General features: G+C 42.6%; 1 protein-coding gene across 1 annotated transcript in view; it reads left to right on the top strand.

The window, feature by feature from the left end:
- PLPPR5 (phospholipid phosphatase related 5) overlaps positions 1–18,545 on the top strand; it is a 114,362-nt gene extending 95,817 nt beyond the window's left edge. The window contains exons 4-6 of the mRNA XM_084848214.1: positions 764–940; positions 2,114–2,233; positions 17,834–18,545. Of these exons, the coding sequence (XP_084704340.1) occupies positions 764–940; positions 2,114–2,233; positions 17,834–17,866 (330 nt within the window). The 3' untranslated portion in view covers positions 17,867–18,545. The remainder of the gene's footprint in view (positions 1–763; positions 941–2,113; positions 2,234–17,833) is intronic.
- Positions 18,546–19,921: the final 1,376 nt, after the last annotated feature.

Genomic DNA, 19,921 nt, shown 5'->3' with positions numbered 1-19,921 from the left:
ATGTGCACATTTTTTCAAGTACTTTCCATTGCTGTCATGCGGTTTTGTGCGTACTTTTCTGCGTACTATGTACATTTTTGTGCACATTTTTTTTTCAACGGGCTATGTCACCAAGCTCAGAAAAGTGTGGATTTGTAGATTCAGTGCTGTTTCAGCTTGCATATTGGTTCAGGAGGTGCGAATTTGATGAATTCACATAAAAGAAAACTTGGCACAATACATTTCTCACCCTTCTCTAGGCATTTGCTATTGCTGGGGCTGGGTTCTCCCCTTTCCCACTATGGAGCCATCTACCATCAACTTCCCAATGGGAAGGAACAAGAGAGAGGGAGGCAGGCGAAGATAACACCAGGCATCTACTTCTTCAGTTGGGCTATTTTGTTTTGTTTCAAGTGCATGATTTGTAATGTTTCCGATGCATTTTATAAAGGATTTCAGCCTCTGGTATTCCAGGCTATGAGCGGGATATGTTGTTGTTGTTGTTGTTCAGTCGTTAAGTTGTGTCCGACTCTTCGACTGAACAACAACAACCTATCCCACTCATAGCCTGGAGTATGGAATATAACTCTACTTAAAAAATGACTATTTTGACCATGGCTTAAATGTGTACTTCCTACATTTGAGTTTTGTAATTGTTACTCTTCCCCTAAAACGAAAAAGCAAGTCTATGTGTTTCAGTATGAATAATAATGCTTTTCTTTCCTTATGGATTGGATGAAAACTGATATTACTTTAAAAATTCTTCCTGATCTTTTTTTCCTAGATGTATATCACCAATACGATAAAAGCCAGGGGAACAAGGCTGGCAAAACCAGTCCTTTGCTTGAGCTTAATGTGTATGGCATTTCTTACTGGTATTAACAGAGTAGCAGAATATCGAAATCATTGGTCAGACGTGATAGCAGGATTTCTTGTTGGTGTATCTATAGCAGTGTTTTTGGTAAGTACAGCTGCATGTGAAGCTTGCATGTGAAGCATGTGGGATTGGCTGCGAAGGAGACCCTCATTTCATTAATTCATCAGAATTTGGCTGAACAATAATCATTCATAAGTATAAACAAATACACAATTTTGCTAAACCAGACCCCGTCATGTACTTCAATGCACACATAGAGCACCTTTATATGAGATATCTCCCATTCACTTTGTTGGGTAGAAATAGTTCCACACATCACACATGCATCTTTTTGCCTACATGGCGCTGTCCCCTCCATTGAGCTGAATGGGGAAACCTCTGTGAAGGGAGTTTTGTGGGCAGTGTCCAGCAGTGCCGCTCTGCCTCTGCTGGTTCTGTTGCAGTCGTGGTAGTGACCATTTGTGCGATTGGACTTCCACATTTACAAAAATAATCTTGGAAATGAGCAGAAATGCTTATTTCCGGATTGGGACAAGTCAGCAGAACTCCCTTCTGAGAGCACTGCTGACCTGCTACAGTGGTGGCATTGGCTGAAATTGCAGTTGTTTTGCCAGGAAACATATAGCTTGTTTCCAAGCAGAATTGCCCTTCCAAGAGTATGGTTCCATTTGCAAACAAGCCATGCACCCTCATGTGCCTTGTTCCCTTGCAAAAGCACTGCAATTTTGGCTGCTGTTTGCACTGGGGTTTCAGTGGCACAATTTTGGTGACCGCAGCAGGGGGACACAGCAGGGGCCAGAAAAATGGCGATGGGGGGGGTCACATATGGTCCATGGGCCCACTCCCGTTCTATTGGAATGTTAAGAAAGTGAATCAGTGATTGGATCGCTCCCTGTCTCTCCAGCTCCCTACCTCCAGACCCTAGGGGATGTGCATGTTGGGTTATGTTGAAAATGAGGTTGAAAACATCCCCAAGGCAGTTTAAAATGTTGTTTTAAAATTCCATGGATAGCAACTGTATGGAATGGCAACCTACCCATGTACTCTTAGAAACTACCCTAAGCTTATAATTAAATCAGAACTGCATTCATTTACAACCTTGTGTTGGTGGAAATACTTTTGAATTCTCATTCAGTTTGGAATAGTGATGTACTAATTTGTATTTATACCTGGGCACATTGTACCATGAACATACAAGTTGAGGATCCAACCTGTACAATTATTTCATAATAATTTATTTCTTCCTTCTCTTTCTAGGTTGTGTGTGTGGTAAATAATTTTAGAGGTAGACAACCAGAAAACGAACATTCGCACATGGACAATCTGGCTCAAATGCCTATGATCAGCATCCCTCGGGTAGAAAGTCCTTTAGAAAAGGTAACATCTGTCTGGCATGGAGGGTTTTCTTGTTGAATCTGCAATGCAATGACTGCCTTGCTTAATTCTTGTGACATGACACATGAATCTTCTAAATCATAGTCACAAACTACCATGATTTGAATGCTAGGACTACCCCTCTACATTTCAAAGACTGTGGCATACCATGAAGAAAATGCATTGTGGCTTTGGAAGAGGCAAGCTAATTTTGCGCATAATGCTAAACCTATGGGCACGATTGGCAGTGAGCCTCAGGTTCATGCATATCCTTCTTCTCTGGCGCCGTCATGAGGAAGAAATGCAAAGCATCTGCTTCCACTTTGAAGCTACCTAGAATTCCTCATTAGGTCTGAGCAAGCCAAGATCAAGCCATGCTGTATGAACCTGGCTTGTTAATAAACCAATAGATAAACTGTTCCTTTGGGTTTGGACTGAATGTTGAAATCTAGTTAGTGTAAAAGCAGATGCACAAAACAAATGGGTGCCCTGAATCCAGATGCCATGCACCTGCCTGTCTGCATCAGTAGAAGGGCTCGGGGGAGCAATGTGGTGCAGATAGGGGCGTGCATCAGGACGGCCAGTGCAAATGAGAGACTGCTTGTTTGTATGGAAGTTGCAGGACTGGAGAGAAATGTATGAAGCAGCTCAAAGACGACGTTTTTGTTCACTTGTTTTCTTAGGGATAAACTCCTTGATCTAACTAAAATCTGTGGGAATTACACAGCTGAGTGTGGACAGTTGTAAGAGCCTTTGCGTGTTTCATTCAGTTCTGTGGCGAATAAACAGATTTCTTTTTGGAATCCTCCAGCATGTCTTTTAAAGCAAAGATGTCTAAGTAAGCCGTTCCCACACTTTGTCATAAGGAGGTCACCATCTCATTTGCTTGAGCAGGCATTTGGTTGATGAATGTGTATCTTCAGTATCATCCATTCTCTTAGCTCTTTGTGAGATGTCAAAATATAGCAAGATACTGGCTGTCCTGGGAAAGGCATGTTGGGGAAGGGAGCTGAACCCTCCCTGGCCGTACCTTCTCACTCTCCATCATTTCTGGCACTGTTCTCTGAGCCAAGCTCACTTCCAGATTAGAGCTAAGCTGGGAGAAAAGTGCTAGAGGGCACAGGAACATGGGAACAAGGAGGGAAAGACTTTAATTTCTTTCATCTGGGCACTCCTTTCAATGTTAAAAAATCAGTACCCACTGCATCGAAGTGGTATGTTTTACATACAGACTGTTCCTTCTCAGATGGAAAGAAAGCTATGCATTGCTGGGAATACAGGCAAGTCATCAATCCTAGCACTACATAGAATGAAATGAACCTTTCCAGATGTAGCCAAGCCCCTTGCAATTTTTAGTATAAAGGAAGTGTGTATTTCTGCTTATGTTTGCCTGGCTCTATCACAGGTGACAACAATATTTGTTTGAGGCTTAATCCAGTCAGGGCTGTACATCAGGGGTGTTGAACCTCAGGCCTTTGGGCCAAACCTGGCCTGCCTGGGGCCCAAATCTGGCCCTCCAGAGTTCCCCATATGATCATATCTTCTGCTGGCCCCACCCCTCTTTCCCACAACTGCCAGTCATTTGGTGGTTTCTTGGCTATTGTGTGGGTTTTTCCCCCATTCTAAAAGGTTGAAATTCCTCTTCTAAGGCTTACTTACCAGGATTAAGAGCCTTATGCTCATACTTTTGGTCCCACCCTTTTTGCCTTAGGGTGCATTCCTTTTGCTTTCAGCTCCGCTCACCACTGGAATGCAGCCCCCAAGTGCTTCTCCAAAAATTGAATTCTGCCCTCAGGCTGAAGGAGTTTCAACACCCCTGCCGTATGTGGAACATGGACAAAACTATTTGAAGAGAAAATCAAGCGACAGCTTATAATGACTGAACAAGAAGGGTTTCAGATAGAGAATACAGCTTGTAGGGCTGCGCAGGCTAATCCCACTCCCAGCTGACTGCCTGTTCAGTAAGCGTGTGAGGCAGTCTTATGTATGTACACATGAAGAACATCTCTGTGCAAGAGGGAATCCTGATTGGCCCAGGATTTCCCCTTTCAGGGAGGTGCTCTAGGTGCACAAGGCAGCTTCACATGCTCACAGAATGGGCAGCCAATGGCACATGACCAGCGAGTTGGTGGGGGTGCCAGACTAGCCCACGTGGCACCACACTCCCCTCACATGTTAGGTGAATGCATGAGCGGGGTTGTGTATACCCCCTATATTCTTCTTGAAAAACAAAAAGGAGTGGAATGCATTAGTAAGGACTGAGAAGAATCCCTTTTTCCACGAAGCCTTTGCTTAAACACCTTCCACCCCAGGTCTTCATTCCCAGCAATGTTATGTATTAAATCCTTGGCAGCCTTGCCTCTTCCATGATTCCTCTCCTTCAGTTCTCTCTGTACTGTTGGGTATTACTTGAAAGCTCCTTGTGGCAGAATCTTGCCTTTTATTGCTTATGTTGTGAAACAGCCTTCCCCAACCTGGTGCCCTCCAGATGTTTTCCACTACAACTCCCAAAATTCCTAACCATTGGCCATATTGGCTGGAGCAGATGGGAGTTGAAGTCCAAAACGTTTACAGAGCAGCAGGTTGAGGAAGGCTGTAAAGCATTATGTACATTAATGTCACTAATTACAAATACCGGAGGAGCATCTCCTCTCATACTAGCTTGCCTGTGCATTAAGATGAGGCCTTTCTCCAGGTGCCTTTGGTAAGAAAAAAGCATTATTTATTTTATCTGTCACTTTCATATCCTGCTTTTCTGCTGGAAATGGAAATTATGAAGGCATGAAAGTGAGGGCCTTTTTTGTGATTGCACCCTCACTTTGGAATGCTATCCCTAGAAGAAATCGACCGGCACCAAAGTTGTATTCTTTTAGGCACCAAGTTCAAATGTTTTTATTTGCCTGGGCATTTTAATCTGTTTACAGGGTTTTTAGCTGTGGATGACTTGTTGTTTCATCTTTCTATATTTTATGGATTGAGATCTTATTGTGTTTTATTGTTGCTGTGTTATTTTATCTTTGTTCACTGTCCTGGGACCTATGTTTGGTGGATGAAGGGCTGTCTAGAAATTTTGAACTAAAATAAATATAAAAAATGCTGCTGCTGCTAGTAACAAATGAGAAAATGCATGGAAAAACTGTAACTGAGAATCTGTTATAAGACAGTAAATTTGTTCTTATGGACAATAAACTAGGGTTCACCATGAAATGCAAACTCAGGGGAACTTTAGTTAGTTTGATCTATGGTGGCTGCTCATCTCTTCTCTACTTCTCCTGTGACGGGAGCTAAAAGGTAGGGATGGCCAAACCGACGATGTTTGCCTTCACCCATGTTCTCCGAAGAGGAACTTGATGTTTGTCTCTCCTTGATTTCTGCAAGCATTTGCGATTTCTGTTTGTTTTGTATAGACAGGAAAAATTCACAAAATGAATGCAATCAGATGGCAAAATTGCCCCCAAAAGGGAGGGAGTAAGTTATGAGAAAGGGCACCCAGTGGGCCAGCAAGCCTGTAATGGGAGGCAATCAGCCAGGTGAAGACAGAGCTCCTACCTGCAGCACTGAAGTCCCCTTTGAAATCACTTCTTCTGCCTTAGTGAGGGTGAGGCAGGAAGCACAGGAGAAGATTCACAGCAGCCAGAGTGGTGAGGAGGTGTGCTCTCCCCAGCCAGCTCTTAACATCTGTGAGGTGGAGGGAGCTAACTGGGTTTGGTCAAAGGGTTGGGGTTCAGCATTCTCCCCCAGATCAGGGCTAGTACAGTGGGACCCCACAATAATACTGACAGAAGATCAACAGGGAGATAAGTTTCAAGAAGGTACGGAAACATGGAACTAGACAAGGAATGACACCTTGAATTGCTAGTTAAGCAAAGTGATCCCTTGGTTTAAATCACTGTTGGCATTTTCTGTCTGCTTGCTTGTCATGCAAGATCTCCCTTTGAAATCAGGGATTGGCCAGTTCTGGTGTAAATATTTGAAGCCTACTCTGTCACTTTTGCCTGGTCAATAGAGCAGTAGCTTCCGCTTGCTACATTTCAAGCTTCAGTTTCTCTAGCTCCCAGCCCAGACACTGACCTCAAGGAACCTAAGCTGGAAGGTCTCAATTTGGCACAGCTGCCCACAGGCCCGTCATGTCCCTGGTATTAGGTTTGAAAATCTTTGTGACATATAAATTGACTTTGCTTAACTAGATCCTTGGCATATTCAAATTATGGAAAGGTCAAAACATTATTGCTACGCATAGTTATCTTCTCTGGTTGGCCGTGTACCTGTACACTCAGTGCAAATAGTTGAGCCTATTTTTCTGCTCCTCAAAAGATTCTGAGCAAAATAGCAAAATTACTATTTGCAAGTGCAGTATTCAGAGTAAGATGTAGTTGGAGAATTCAGTCTGATGGGCATACTCATCCAGGTATCGCTTATATAACCAGCCAGCGATACCTTCCAGACTATCTTTCCTTCATTTGACATAACAATCCATGATTTTTACTCCAGATGTTTTAGATTTCTACTCCCAGCAGCCTCAGCCAACACAGGCAGTGGTCAGGAATTCTGGAAGTTGTAGTGCAAAACATCTGGAGGGCCTTGGGTTGGGGAAGACTGATATAAGAGAATACCATTAAAGACATAGGCTAAAGCATGCAGCCAAATACCCTTTTGAATAGCCAGGTTTTAGTCAAATGCCTGACGGAATACAATGTCAGGTCATAATGGATCCCTCTTGGAAGGGCATTCCACAGAGTGGGTGCCACTACCAAAAAGGGTCTATTCTTGGTAGTACCCACCTTGTCCCTGATGGCTGAGGAATTTGTGCTAGGGCCTTAGATATTGGCCAGAGCATGAGTGGAGGAACATACAGAAGGAGGCAGTCCTTAAGGTATTCAGGTCTTAAACCATTGAGGGCTTTAAATGTTAAAACCAGAACCTTGAACTGAGCCTGGAAACAACACCGGCAAGCAATGTAGCTCAAGCAGAAGAGTAGCAATGTGTTCAAAGCATTTGTGCCAGTCAACAGTCTGGCTGTAACATTTTGCAACAGTTGACATTTCCAGACACTTTTCAAGGGCAGTCCCATCGAAAGTGTGTTTCAGTAGTCTAATCTGGAGGTCACTAGGGCACGAGTGATTGTGCAAGATCTGCCTTGGTCAGCGTACCAGCTGAAGCTGCCAGAAAAAGCACCCGCTCCACTGATGTCACCGGGGTATCCAACAGAAGCGTCACCCCAGAGATCACTTCCAAACTATGAACCTGATCTTTCAGGGATAGTGCAAACCCATCCAAGGCAGGTTGAACACCCAGCCCAAAGTCAGATGGTCCACCCACCAACAATACCTCCAGCTTGCCAGGATTAAGTTTCAGCTTGTTTGATCCCATTCAGATCTTCACAGCTGACAAACAGCAGTTCAATAGTTCCTCTATCTCTCTAGCATCAAATCAAAATGAGAGATAGTGCTGGGCATTGTCGGCATATTAATGACTCCACAGCTGAAATCTCTGGATAACCTTACCCAGGGGTTTCAGGTAGAAGAGATGTTAAACAGCATGGGGAACAGGAACCCTGGTCTCCCAAATTCTCTGAGAGCAACAGAAAGGAAAAATAAAAATGTGGTTTCCAACTCCATCCTGTCACATATACACATGCTCTAGGCCAGCGTTCCCCAACCTGGTGCCCTTCAGATTGGTTGGACTACAACTCCAACATCCCCACTCAGCATATGCTGGCTAGGGATGATGGGAGTTGTAGTCCAACATATCTGGGGGACATCAGGTTGGGCAGGGAAGACCTAAGCAGCTGTTAGACCTTTTTGGGTACCAGTACCAGCCATGCTCTAGGCCCCTGGGTTGCTGAAGGCTTTCTCCCCACCCGCTTTCCTGGTGCACACAGGTCATTGTGGAGATGTCCTATCCAGGCTTGTTGCTAACTTGGAGCATTTTGTGATATCCTGGCCTCAATACCACTACCTGCATTTATTGACGAAGGACTCTTGGATTCAGGACTCTTTGAGGGGTGCCAAAGGGATCACCAGACCACTCTGCAAGTCCAAACAGACAAGGACCGGGGTGCCCCATCACACCTGCCTGCAGTGTACTTCTGAACAAACTGTTGGAAGATGTAACACTTTCTTTCTGTGGGTGCTTCCATATGAGGCTTTTAGTGTGCAATCACCCTGTGTCATTCATGGACATGAGGGTTCCAGATGATGTCATCTTCTACTCGTAACCATCCCGTGTTTTCCTGCTGCTTCTTCCATCCTTTTCATAAAAAATCCACTAAGGAGGAAAACACAGAATTGCTGCACCGCACCTTTTCAATGGTAGCACTAGAGAAGCCATCTGTCTGAAAGTACCCTGTAATGTCTTGGAAAGTATTTACCGTTTACTGTAGTTACTGCTTGGAGGGGCCACGAAACAGAAGAGACTTCAAAAAGAATATAGGTCACTCGTGTTACTAACATTTTCTTTACCGCCAGTATGTTAACTGGCGGGCACAATCCTATGCATGTTTAGATTTTTAAAAACTCTTAGAATTCCCAGCATTCCCCAGTTAATTAACCTATGGGTGGCCACCAAAAGCTGTGTTATGCCCCAGTGTATGTGTGCTCCCACAAATTCTCATCAGAAGTCCTGATTGTTTGAATTCTAGCCAATCATGGAGCTGTAGCTAAGTATTACTAAAAAAGCTATTAATTGATTGTAGAACTAAGGCTATGCCCATTTACCCAACAGTAAATCCCAGTGAACATTCTGAGATTCATTTCTGAGTAAACATGCATAGAATTATGCTGTTACTCCCAAAAGAATTGGAAAAGATATGTCTTGAGATCTCAAGTCAAAACTGGATGCAGATGTTTATTTCTTTGAGTTAGCTGGGATTGTTTTTGCATCCCGTGATGATGCTCTTATTATTATCATCTCAATTTAGCATTGTTTATCTTTGCATACTATGTGTCTTTATGTAATGTCTTAACATGTAAGTTCACTTGAGGTATAACTAAAATAAAATGAGTTTATAGGCATATAATATTATATACATATGTGGGGGTGGGAATAATGTACTGGGCTGGAGGAAGTGGACTCCCCTGCCCCACCCGCCCTGCGGCAGCTCCTCCATCACCCTGAAAATGCTACACAGAGGGTTGGGAACCCTGCTGAATCAAGTGGAGACACCTTCCATGAGCAGAGCCCTCAGTAGATCCTGGATCCAACTCACTATATGGATTTACAGAGTTTGTTTATTATCGTGCTTTTCAGCCAAACATATTTTTTAAAGCGGCTCATAGCAATTCACAACTCAATACATGTAACACTGAAATGCAGTACAAAATACTAATGAGGGTTGAGGGGAGTGATTCTCAGCTGGATTTGGATCCAGCCATGATTGAAGTGGGGGAAAGACAGGGGTTTGGATCCAGGATCTGCCTTCCAAAAGAGGAAGAGACCTAATGCAAGAGGAAGAGCTCCACTCACAGAAGGTCCCTCTGCCTGATGATGGGAATTTTCTCCCCGCACACCACAGCTCACCCCATTCAGCAGGGTCTCGTGACCCTCTGTGTAGCATTTTCAGGGGTCTGAAGAGGCTGCTATGGGAAGAAGAGGGTGGGCAGATCCACTTCCGCCAGCACAGTTGATCCAGCTTAAATCTGGACCCAACCTTTGATTTTTGAGGATGTGTGTATGTGTTTGTTTGTTGTTGCAAATGTATTGGTGTGGAGTCGAGAACAACTGGAATGTTTTATAGGGAAACTCACAATGCAGTCTCAAAATGTTGTTGTTTAAAGCATCTGAACCCCTTTTCCCAGCACATGTTGCTCTCCTTTTCACTATTCACCCTCATGGAGCAGCCTATACTGTTGTTATTTCAGTTAAACATCAAGCAAACGCCCTTTATGTTACATGCTTAATCTGCCATGCTGGTTAGCTGAAATAGATGTGGAAAAATATGCCAAACAAGTTTTGGTGAATATAACTATTGTACATGTTGCAGAAACAAGGTACCGATCATGGTCAAGAAGAGCCGCTACAGCAAAACTCTTTTAAAGCACGCCTCTTTAGGGTTTTCTCCTGGATAACAGGAATGGACCAGTTTGAACATCTTCATATAAGGCAATAAACATATGTGTGCAAAAAAGCGCACTGATGTGTTTAAGTGTGGTTTTCACGGCAAACATATTAACCTTCAGTGCAGGCAAAGGACATTCTGAGAAACAGACCTTTGTGAAGCTGCTTTTGTATTCTCCGCTTAGCTTACTTGATGTATAATGGGGAAGAAAAATTGTTTGTTTAGAAGATGTGTATTTTCAGAATTTGCAGTTCAGTGCTGACATAGAATCATAGGGCTGGAAGGGGCCTACAAGACCATCGAGTCCAGCCCCCTGCTCAGTGCAGGAGGCCTGATTCTCAGCGGTCTCCCATCCAAGTACTAACCAGGGCTGACCCTGCTTAGCTTCCGAGATCAGACAAGATCAGGCTCATCCAGCCCTTTGCTATCTTGAATATGCAGCTAAGAGAGCATATCATGCTCTGAAGTGAGAGTTATAATATAAGGTATGAGTCCATATTCATACTTTTATGCAATTTGTAAATATTTAAAATGGATTCTTTACTTATTTTTCTCGAAATGTGCTTTACATGACCGCGATACTCCTTAAAATATTATTTAAAATGTTAAAAATAATAAACATTTAGCATAATGCTAAATACTCAGATTCTTTTCCACAAACCAGAAACCTGCTGCACTTAAGGTTCAGCTGTAGCCTTCTGCTTTCCTAACGGGGATGTTTCACTACCTGTTTTTACTGGTTTGGCCCTGTTTTGGCTTTCATGTTATGCCAGTGTCACTGGATCACCTCCAAGGACACATTGGTTGGAAATAATCATTCCTTTGCATGCTGTTTTGTTTTGCTGTTCCCAGTAACTGTCTCTGACTATTAGAACAACACAAATTCATGCATTTCTCTGTACAAAGCCAAACAAAAAGCTAATGTGAATTAATTGTGAGCACGGAGGGGTACAGACATTCATTGTGGAATCCGAGCATACATGCCGCTTTCTTGCATGGTGTTCCAAGTTGTCTGCCATGTCTGTGTGAATGAATCTCAGTGAGTTGTTAAAGATTTCATGAGTGGAAAACTCCAGCAGAAGAATTTCACCAGTTAGGGTTGTGACCTTGCAGCTCAGAGACCAGATGCATATACTTCTACATTTCCTTGATGGAGTGGAGACAAGTCAGCTGTGGCTTTTTCCACCCATTCCTTCCATGGTCCTGTTGCCTGCCCACCTTTGTCTGCTTTGTAGTACATCTGGAGTTCAGCTTGCCACTGTAGTTGATAACAGCAGGGGCTTGTTCCCTTCCCCCAATATCGGAAGACTTAAATATATACATCTAGCAATGTGCGGATTTTGTTCCCTCAGTGTTTAGTGGTTTGTCAGGGGTCTTTCGTTCCATCATCCGCTCATTGATGGAATTGGAATTTGTTTTACCAGAATTTCATTCTACTTGCTCTAGTTCGCATTAGTACTAATGCACTCTTGTGCCAATACAATTAGCCTTTGCACAACAGTGCAAATTAGCAAATTAGCATTTGCTCCAAAGTGAAAAAATGGTCCGCAAGTCCATGGAATCCGCAAGATTTGGAAAAAGCTGGTCTGCTGTGGAATCTGCAGGTCAGATTCATAGAAATCCGAACATATTTGAATCCATTGCGGATTTCTCCAACATCTCTATATTCATCCAAGTGTCCCAAGTTGCAGCATGGCAACTCTATTCACAAGAAAAAATAAAGGCTGTGTTAAAAGCAGACAGCTAAAAATAAAATCTCATTATACAGCTTTGTACCACATTACATCCCTTCATGGATCACTGCCTTGTTGTGGCAAAGGGGCTTGCATAACTCAGTGAAGCCATAAGCTATGCCGTGCAGGGCCACCCAAGATGGACAGGTCATGGCGGAGAGTTCTGACAAAATGTGGTCCACTGGAGAAGGAAATGGCAACCCACTCCAGTATTCTTGCCAAGAAAACCCCATAGAACATATCACAAGGCTAAAAGATATGACACCAGAAGATGAGCCCTTCAGGTCGGAAGGTGTCCAATATACTACTGGGGAAGAAGAGCAGAGAGAAAGTCCAAGTAGAGCCAGAAAGAGTGACACGGCTGGGCCAAAGCCAAAAGGACACTCAGCTGTGGATGTGTCTGGTGGTGAAAAGAAAATCCGATGCTGTAAAGAACAATATTGTTTAGGAACATGGAATGCAATATCAATGAATCAAGGTAAGCTGGAGGTGGTTAAACATGAGATGGCAAGATTGAGCATCGACATCTTGGGAATCAGCGAACTAAAATGGACAAGCATGGGCGAATTTAATTCAGGTGACCATTCTATCTACTACTGTGGGCAAGAATCCCTTAGAAGAAATGGAGAAGCACTCATAGTCATTAAAAGGGTGGGAAAAGCAGTACTAGGGTAAAATCGCACAAACGATAGAATGATCTCAGTACGAATCCAAGGCAAACCATTCAACATCACAGTAATTCAAGTCTATGCCCCAACCACTGAGGCCGAAGAAGCTGAGGTTGTTCGGTTCTATGAAGACCTACAACACCTTCTAGAACTAACACACAAAAAAAGATGTCCTCTTCATCATAGGGGATTGGAAAGCTAAAGTAGGAAGTCAAGAAATCACTGGGATAACAGGATAACAGGCAAGCATGGCCTTGGTGTACAAAATGAAACAGGACAAAGGTTAATAGAATTTTGTCAAGAGAACACGCTGATCATAGCAAACACTCTTTTCCAACAGCACAAGAGGTGACTCTACACATGGACATCATCAGATGGTCAATATCGAAATCAGATTGATTTGTCCTTTGCAGCCAAAGATGGAGAAGCTCTATACAGTCAGTAAAAACAAGAGCTGGAGCTGACTGTGGCTCAGATCATGAGCTTCTTGTTGCAGAATTTCGGCTTAAATTGAAGAACGTCGGGAAAACCACTAAACCATTCAGGTATGACCTAATCATATCCCTTATGAATATACAGTGGAGGTGATGAATTGATTTAAGGGATTAGACCTGATAGACAGAGTGCCTGAGGAACTATGGACAGAGGTCCGTAACATTGTTCAGGAGGCAGCAACTTAATCCATCCCAAAGAAAAAGAAATGCAAGAAAGCAAAGTGGCTGTCTGTTGAGGCTTTACAAGTAGCTGAGGAAAGAAGGGAAGTGAAAAGCAAAGGAGAAAGGGGAAGATATATCCAACTGAATGCAGATTTCCAGAGAATAGCAAGGAGAGACAAGAAGGCCTTCTTAAATGAACAATGCAAAGAAATCGAGGAAAACAACAGAATGGGAAAGACTAGAGATCTCTTCAAGAAAATTGGAGATCTCAAGGGAACGTTTTGTGCAAAGACGGGCATGATAAAGGACCAAGAAGGCAGGGACCTAACAGAAGCAGATGAGATTAAGAAGAGGTGGAAAGAATACACAGAAGAGCTATACAGGAAAGATCTGAATGTCCCTGATAGCCATGATAGTGCGGTCACTGAACTTGAGCCGGACATCCTAGAGAGTGAAGTCAAGTGGGCCTTAGGAAGCATTACTAACAACAAAGCTAGTGGAGATGACAGTATTCCAGCTGAGCTATTTAAAATCCTAAAAGATGATGTTGTTAAAGTGCTGCACTCAATATGCCAACACATTTGGAACACTCAACAGTGGCCACAAGACTGGAAAAGGTCAGTTTACATTCCAATTCCAAAGAAGGGCAATGCCAAAGAGTGTTCAAACTACCGTACAATTGCACTCATTTCACATGCCAGTAAGGTTATGCTCAAAATCCTACAAACTAGGCTTCAGCAGTATGTGAACCAAGAACTACCGGAAGTACAAGCTGGGTTTCGAAGAGGCAGAGGAACTAGAGATCAAATCGCCAACATTCGCTGGATCATGGAGAAAGCAAGAGAATTCCAGAAAAACGTCTATTTCTCCTTCATTGACTATGCTACAGCCTTGGATTGTGTGGATCACAACAAACGGTGGCAAATTCTTAAAGAGATGGGAGTACCAGACCACCTTACCTGTCTCCTGAGAAACCTGTACGAGGGTCAAGAAGCAACAGTAAGAACCAGACATGGAACAACCGATTGGTTCAAAATTGGGGAAGGAATACGACAAGGCTGCATATTGTCGCCCTGCTTATTTAACTTATATGCAGAGTACATCATGAGAAATGCCGGGTTGGATGAATCACAGGTTGGAATTAAGATTGCCGGGAGAATTATCAACAACCTCAGATACCACCCTAATGGCAGAAAGCGAAGAGGATCTAAAGAGCCTCTTGTTGAGGGTGAAAGTGGAGAGTGCAAAAGCTGGTTTGAAACTCAACATTAAAAAAACTCAGATCATGGCATCTGGCCCCATCACTTCCTGGCATATGGAAGTGGAAGAAATGGAAGCACTGACAGATTTTATTTTCTTGGGCTCCAAGATCACCGCAGACGGTGACTGTAGCCATGAAATTAAAAGACGCTTGCTCCTTGGGCAGAAAGCTATGGCCAACCTAGACAGCATAGTAAGAAGCAGAGACATTACCTTGCCGACAAAGGTCCGTCTAATCAAAGCTATGGTTTTCCCAGTAGTAATGTATGGCTGTGAGAGCTGGACTATAAGGAAGGCTGAGCGCCAAAGAACTGATGCTTTCAAACTGTGGTGCTGGAGAAGACTCTTACGAGTCCCCTGGACTGCAAGGAGGTCAAATCAGTCATTCCTAAAAGAAATCAACCCTGACTGCTCATTGGAAGGACAGATACTGAAGCTGAAGTTCAAATATTTTGGCTACCTAATGCGAAGAGAAAACTCCCTCGAAAAGACCCTGATGCTGGGAAAGATTGAAGGCAAAAGGAGAAGGGGACGGCATAGGATGAGATGGCTAGATAGCATCACCGCTGCAATGAATATGAACTTGAGCACACTCCGGGAGAGAGCGGAGGACAGGAAGGCCTGGTGTGGTATGGTCCATGGGGTCACGAAGAGTTGGACATGACTTAACAACTGAACAACAACCACATTACAAGGCTCAGGAACACTCGTTTATGTGAACGAAGTCTTAAGTAAATCCACTTTAGGTGAATGGGGTCATAAGTACAACTACCCTCTCCTTGTACCTCAAGCACTTTGCCCTACTCCCAGATAAGCAATCCTTCTGAGACCTTCCTGAATTAGGGGTCCAAAGCTGTCCCTAGAAAGCTGCTTCAGCATAGGAAACGAGGTCATAGAAACTAATCGCTCATGTAGTTATTCCTCAGGAATGCCGTTATCTCAAGTTTTTATGAAATATAAAAATGCTCTTTAAAGCACTAGCTTTTGAATTGTAAACTTGAATGCACCCAAGGACAGACCTTTGAGAGGGTCCATAGCTCAGTCTGATAGCACATGTCTTGGATGCAGAAGTTCCCAGGTTCAATTTCCAGGTGGAGCTAGGAAAGAATCCTGCCTGAAACTCTGGAGAGCCACTGCCAGTCAGTGTCAACAATAGTGGGCTAGGTGGACCAAGTGTCTGACTCAATCACTATAAGGCAGCTTTCTGTTTTCAAGCCCTCTTCCAATACCTGAAGGGCTGTCACACAGAAGAAGGCAATGACTTATTCTGTACTGCTCAAGAGGGCAGAACTAAATCTAATGGACTTAAGTTACAGGGGGTGGGGGATAGATTGTGGTTGAACATAAGTAATGGTGAGAGCAGCTCAATAAGGGTACTCAAAAACTGAAATTAGTGGGATGTAAATCACCCACAACAAACTTAGAGATCAATCCTGTGATCCCTGGGCGAGCATCCCAGGGACCATAAGATGTCTCGGAAAACCTCTTCCGAGTCAGAGACACTGCTCCAACCTCAAAAGGAGGCGTTAGAAACCTCAAAATGTTGGATAATGGACCTTGGACTGGGGGAAAAGGGGGCATTCCAGTGGCTGGGGAGGGAAGGAGACCAGAGAGGACAGGATACGATTTACTTGAGCCTCCTCCAGCCTCCTTCCATCCCCCTCCAAAGTTCCAGCTTGTCTAATGAAAATATAGGAGACTGGAGGATGGGGAGGCAAAGATCGCCTCCGCCACTGCTTCAGCCAAGCAGTGCAGAGGAATCTTGGAAGCCTCTGAGTTCAGGGGTTCCGAGCAATGAGGGCGCAGTCCATAGGAATTGTGCCCTTAGTCTATTCATTTCAGTGGTACTTAAGCACCTTGAGAAAATATACCCTATATTCCTCTAGGTCATTTGTTTTGCCATCAGACTTTTCTTGTTAAAAAACCAAATAGCATGGTTATTTTGAATGTTACAGTTGCCATTTTACACTGGGTTGTAAAAAGTACACAACAACACAGCACTGTGCCCATCAGTGACTATGGGCCTCAACTTATTTGATAGTCAGACTTAAGATAGAATAAGATAGTCAGACAGTCAGACTTAAGATGCCATTTTTAAAAGATCATGGTTTAATTTTATATACACACATGCATTCTTTTGTGAATATGCACACACAGCAGAGAGGCACATCCTGTTGAAAGAATCAGAGGAAAGAGTAGAGCAAATAAAGGAGACATGTCAGTGACTGAAAAAAGGGTGTTTTTAATATGTACTATCAACTAACAAATGCCATTTTCATTTAACATTTTGCTACCTCATTCTGTGCCATATGGCTCTCCAGGAATAATTAATCTTTTTTTAAGAAAAGAAATGAAGAAATGCAGAATTAAAATGGTAATAACAGTTAAATACAACATGATCTGATCTCAGAATGTGTTATTTGTTTGCTGGAACGTAGGTCTTAATTATTACAACACGGTTATGGAACTACACCTGTATTAGATACTTGGATCATTACATAATGGCAAGTACATTAAAAGTGCAATCCTATGAAGATTACTCAAAAGTAAGTCCCACTGGTTTCATTAGGACTTACTCCAAGGTAAATGTACTAAGGATTGCAGCCTAAAGATGCAATAATGTAAGGTTGAGGGTGGAACGAAATTTTGTTTTGAGGAAAATACATGGGTAGCTATGTATTTCCAAGAAAGAATTGGTGGGCAGGAGGGTAAAGAAACAACAGCCCTCACTTCCCACATGTTGATTCTCACCTGCAAATAATCCCCTTGCTGGTTTTAAATATAATCATGTTTTCCTCAGCCAGCCTTCAGAACTGGCTAGTACCATTTCTGCCTCATTCTAGGAAGATGGAAAACAGCCTTCAGAAACAAGGTGGAGACAGTTGAAAGGGAAAATTGGGAATATGGGGAAAGTGGGTATATGAAAGGGAATATGGGAGGAATAAGCACCCCTCTCCTCACTAATTCTGCCTTAAAATGCCCCCTTTGCTCCCACATTCACATTACTTCAGCAAATGTAGTTTTAGCATTTTTAGTTTTATGCAGGGGGAGTTGGGGTTGAGGCATTTTAGATTTCCTACAGGGATGTATGGATGTGCCATCATGATGCAATTCAACTCCAGAAGTGTGGGAACATCCCAAAAGTGGTAGGGTGGGTAGAAAACTCCCACACACCATCATTTTGGCAATTATAGGCGTCTGACTGTTTTCTTCTTTTTAAATCCTTATAGAACCACATCACGGCCTTTGCGGAAGTCACATGATGTCGAAACTGATGTCTATTCGCTACATTGGACGTCATCTCTTTTCACAGTTCACTCATAATAACTGAAACATTTTGAAGATAAGAAAAATAAAATAAAACTTTATCTGGTTTTATGAACTGATTTAGCAGCATTAAAATTTTCATCAGCCTATGAAGAATATGCCTGAAATGTCAAAAGCTAAGAGTATTGTCCAACAAATAGCATCCCACCATTTAGGGAACAAGGGTGGGGGAAGATACTGGGAAAAAGTGAACCTGAGCACATCACATAAAGATGCTATTTCCTCTATCTGGGGATATATTTTTTTTTAATGTGGCCATGTAAAAGAATCTGATGATATACTATTAAGTTTGACTGACGGACTTCTCATTAATTTTTTTAACTCGGCATGACACTTGTTCCCATTCAAACAGATTTCAGTGTGTACACTTCTTTTTTTCTTTTTTTTTTAAGAATTACATCCAGTACTAAAATGCTGTTTGCACTTCGTATTATGATGTATTTCACAAACCACATTTATATCTTAAGACTGGTGCTTCTGCTTTTGAAGAAAAAAATGCCAATTTATACTGTAATAAGTATTGTATCATAATTTTAAAACAAATTATTTATTTGGATATTTTCCTGACTTCATGTGGTTAAATAGTTGATTTTGTAGTTCTTGAATGTCTTCAGTGTGCCCTGTAGTTAGGATTAGAAATGATAACATTTAGGCATTGGGATATCCTATTATTTTAGTGATTAACAATCTCTTATTGAAGGTTAATGGCTTCTTTCTTAGGCCTGGCATAGTCATTTTCCCCCACCCCACTTCATTCATAACATAAAAGTAAAATGACTGCTGTTGATTGATAGTACTTGAAGGTTAATGGGACATAACCAAAGACCCATTTCCAAAAGTGATCTCAAAGCCTTTGATTCTATCCTCTCTTATGCAAAGGGAGCAGTACATAGAATATAGTAGGCTCCCAGCACAAGGGCGACCTCACATCCTTTCCCATTGTTGTTGAGTTTTGTCCCTTCCTTTGTGCAGAAGCAAGAAGTCAGTGAGATTCTTCCCTCACCACTAGAGATGAAAGCTCTCTAAAGCTCTGTCTTGCTTGCCTCACAGGATGCCATGATAGTTTCTGCTCTGCAACAGCTGCATAGGATCAAAGATAAGTCAGTGACAACTTACAGTGATATATAGCCCTGTTGACCTCAACAGTAAAAAATCAGTGTGTGGTTTGTGAGGATTCAGTAGTCCTTTTGACAATATAATGAAACAATGTTCTATAGTAGGTGGTCTACAATCTCTCCAAAACCTAGACTCTCCCTCCCTCCATCTCCTCTCTTCCCCTTACTTTCCAAAACATGGAGGCTCTAGTGCTGTGATCCCCCTTTTGTGGCCTGGTTGTAGGTTATAATACAGCAGTTAAAGACTGATGTTCTTGAGCACAAATTCCCAGTTTTACTGAGAGGACCTAGTAGATGTGGATTTTTGTCAGATCAAGGCACACCCCTTACTCCCAAAGCCATCTTTCTTATGGATTCATAGAATCATAGAATAGTATGGTTGGAAGGGGCCTATAAGACCACCGAGTCCAACACCCAAACATCATTCTTTCTCCCCAAGCTAGCTCTACTGTTGGCTTTAACTCACATTGTGAGGACTTGGCTCCAGTCTGGTTAAGCCACTCTTGAAAATGGGATTTAGGCTCACTTTACCTTTCAAACTCCACAGCAGGCAAAGTCAAGCTGGGCCATATTACAGTCTGACACTGTATATGCCAGAAGGCTCCACTTTTTAATTTCTCCAGTCTGGTGGTGGTCAATATATTTTTAAAGCAGTCTTGAAAATGGTAAGAAGTTTAACCAAAGTACTATCCTTTGAGTTATTTATTGTATATCTCAGGAATTTCTTTTGGAAATGCCAGGAAAGTATGTGACAAGAAAATAAGTGGATATACAAGAGAAGGTGGAAAATAGGCCTAGTAAACAATTCTGTACATATTCCTGTTTTTTAAACCACAAAGGATCATAAAATCCAAGACATCTTCACACTGTCAGAGC

Source organism: Heloderma suspectum, chromosome 4 (genome assembly GCF_057233095.1).
Source record: "Heloderma suspectum isolate Gila_16-S chromosome 4, 16-S_ref, whole genome shotgun sequence".
In the NCBI taxonomy this organism is placed as follows: domain Eukaryota; kingdom Metazoa; phylum Chordata; class Lepidosauria; order Squamata; family Helodermatidae; genus Heloderma; species Heloderma suspectum.
The sequence above is the reverse complement of the archived record's forward strand: the minus strand, read 5'-3'. Positions and strand labels throughout refer to the sequence as shown.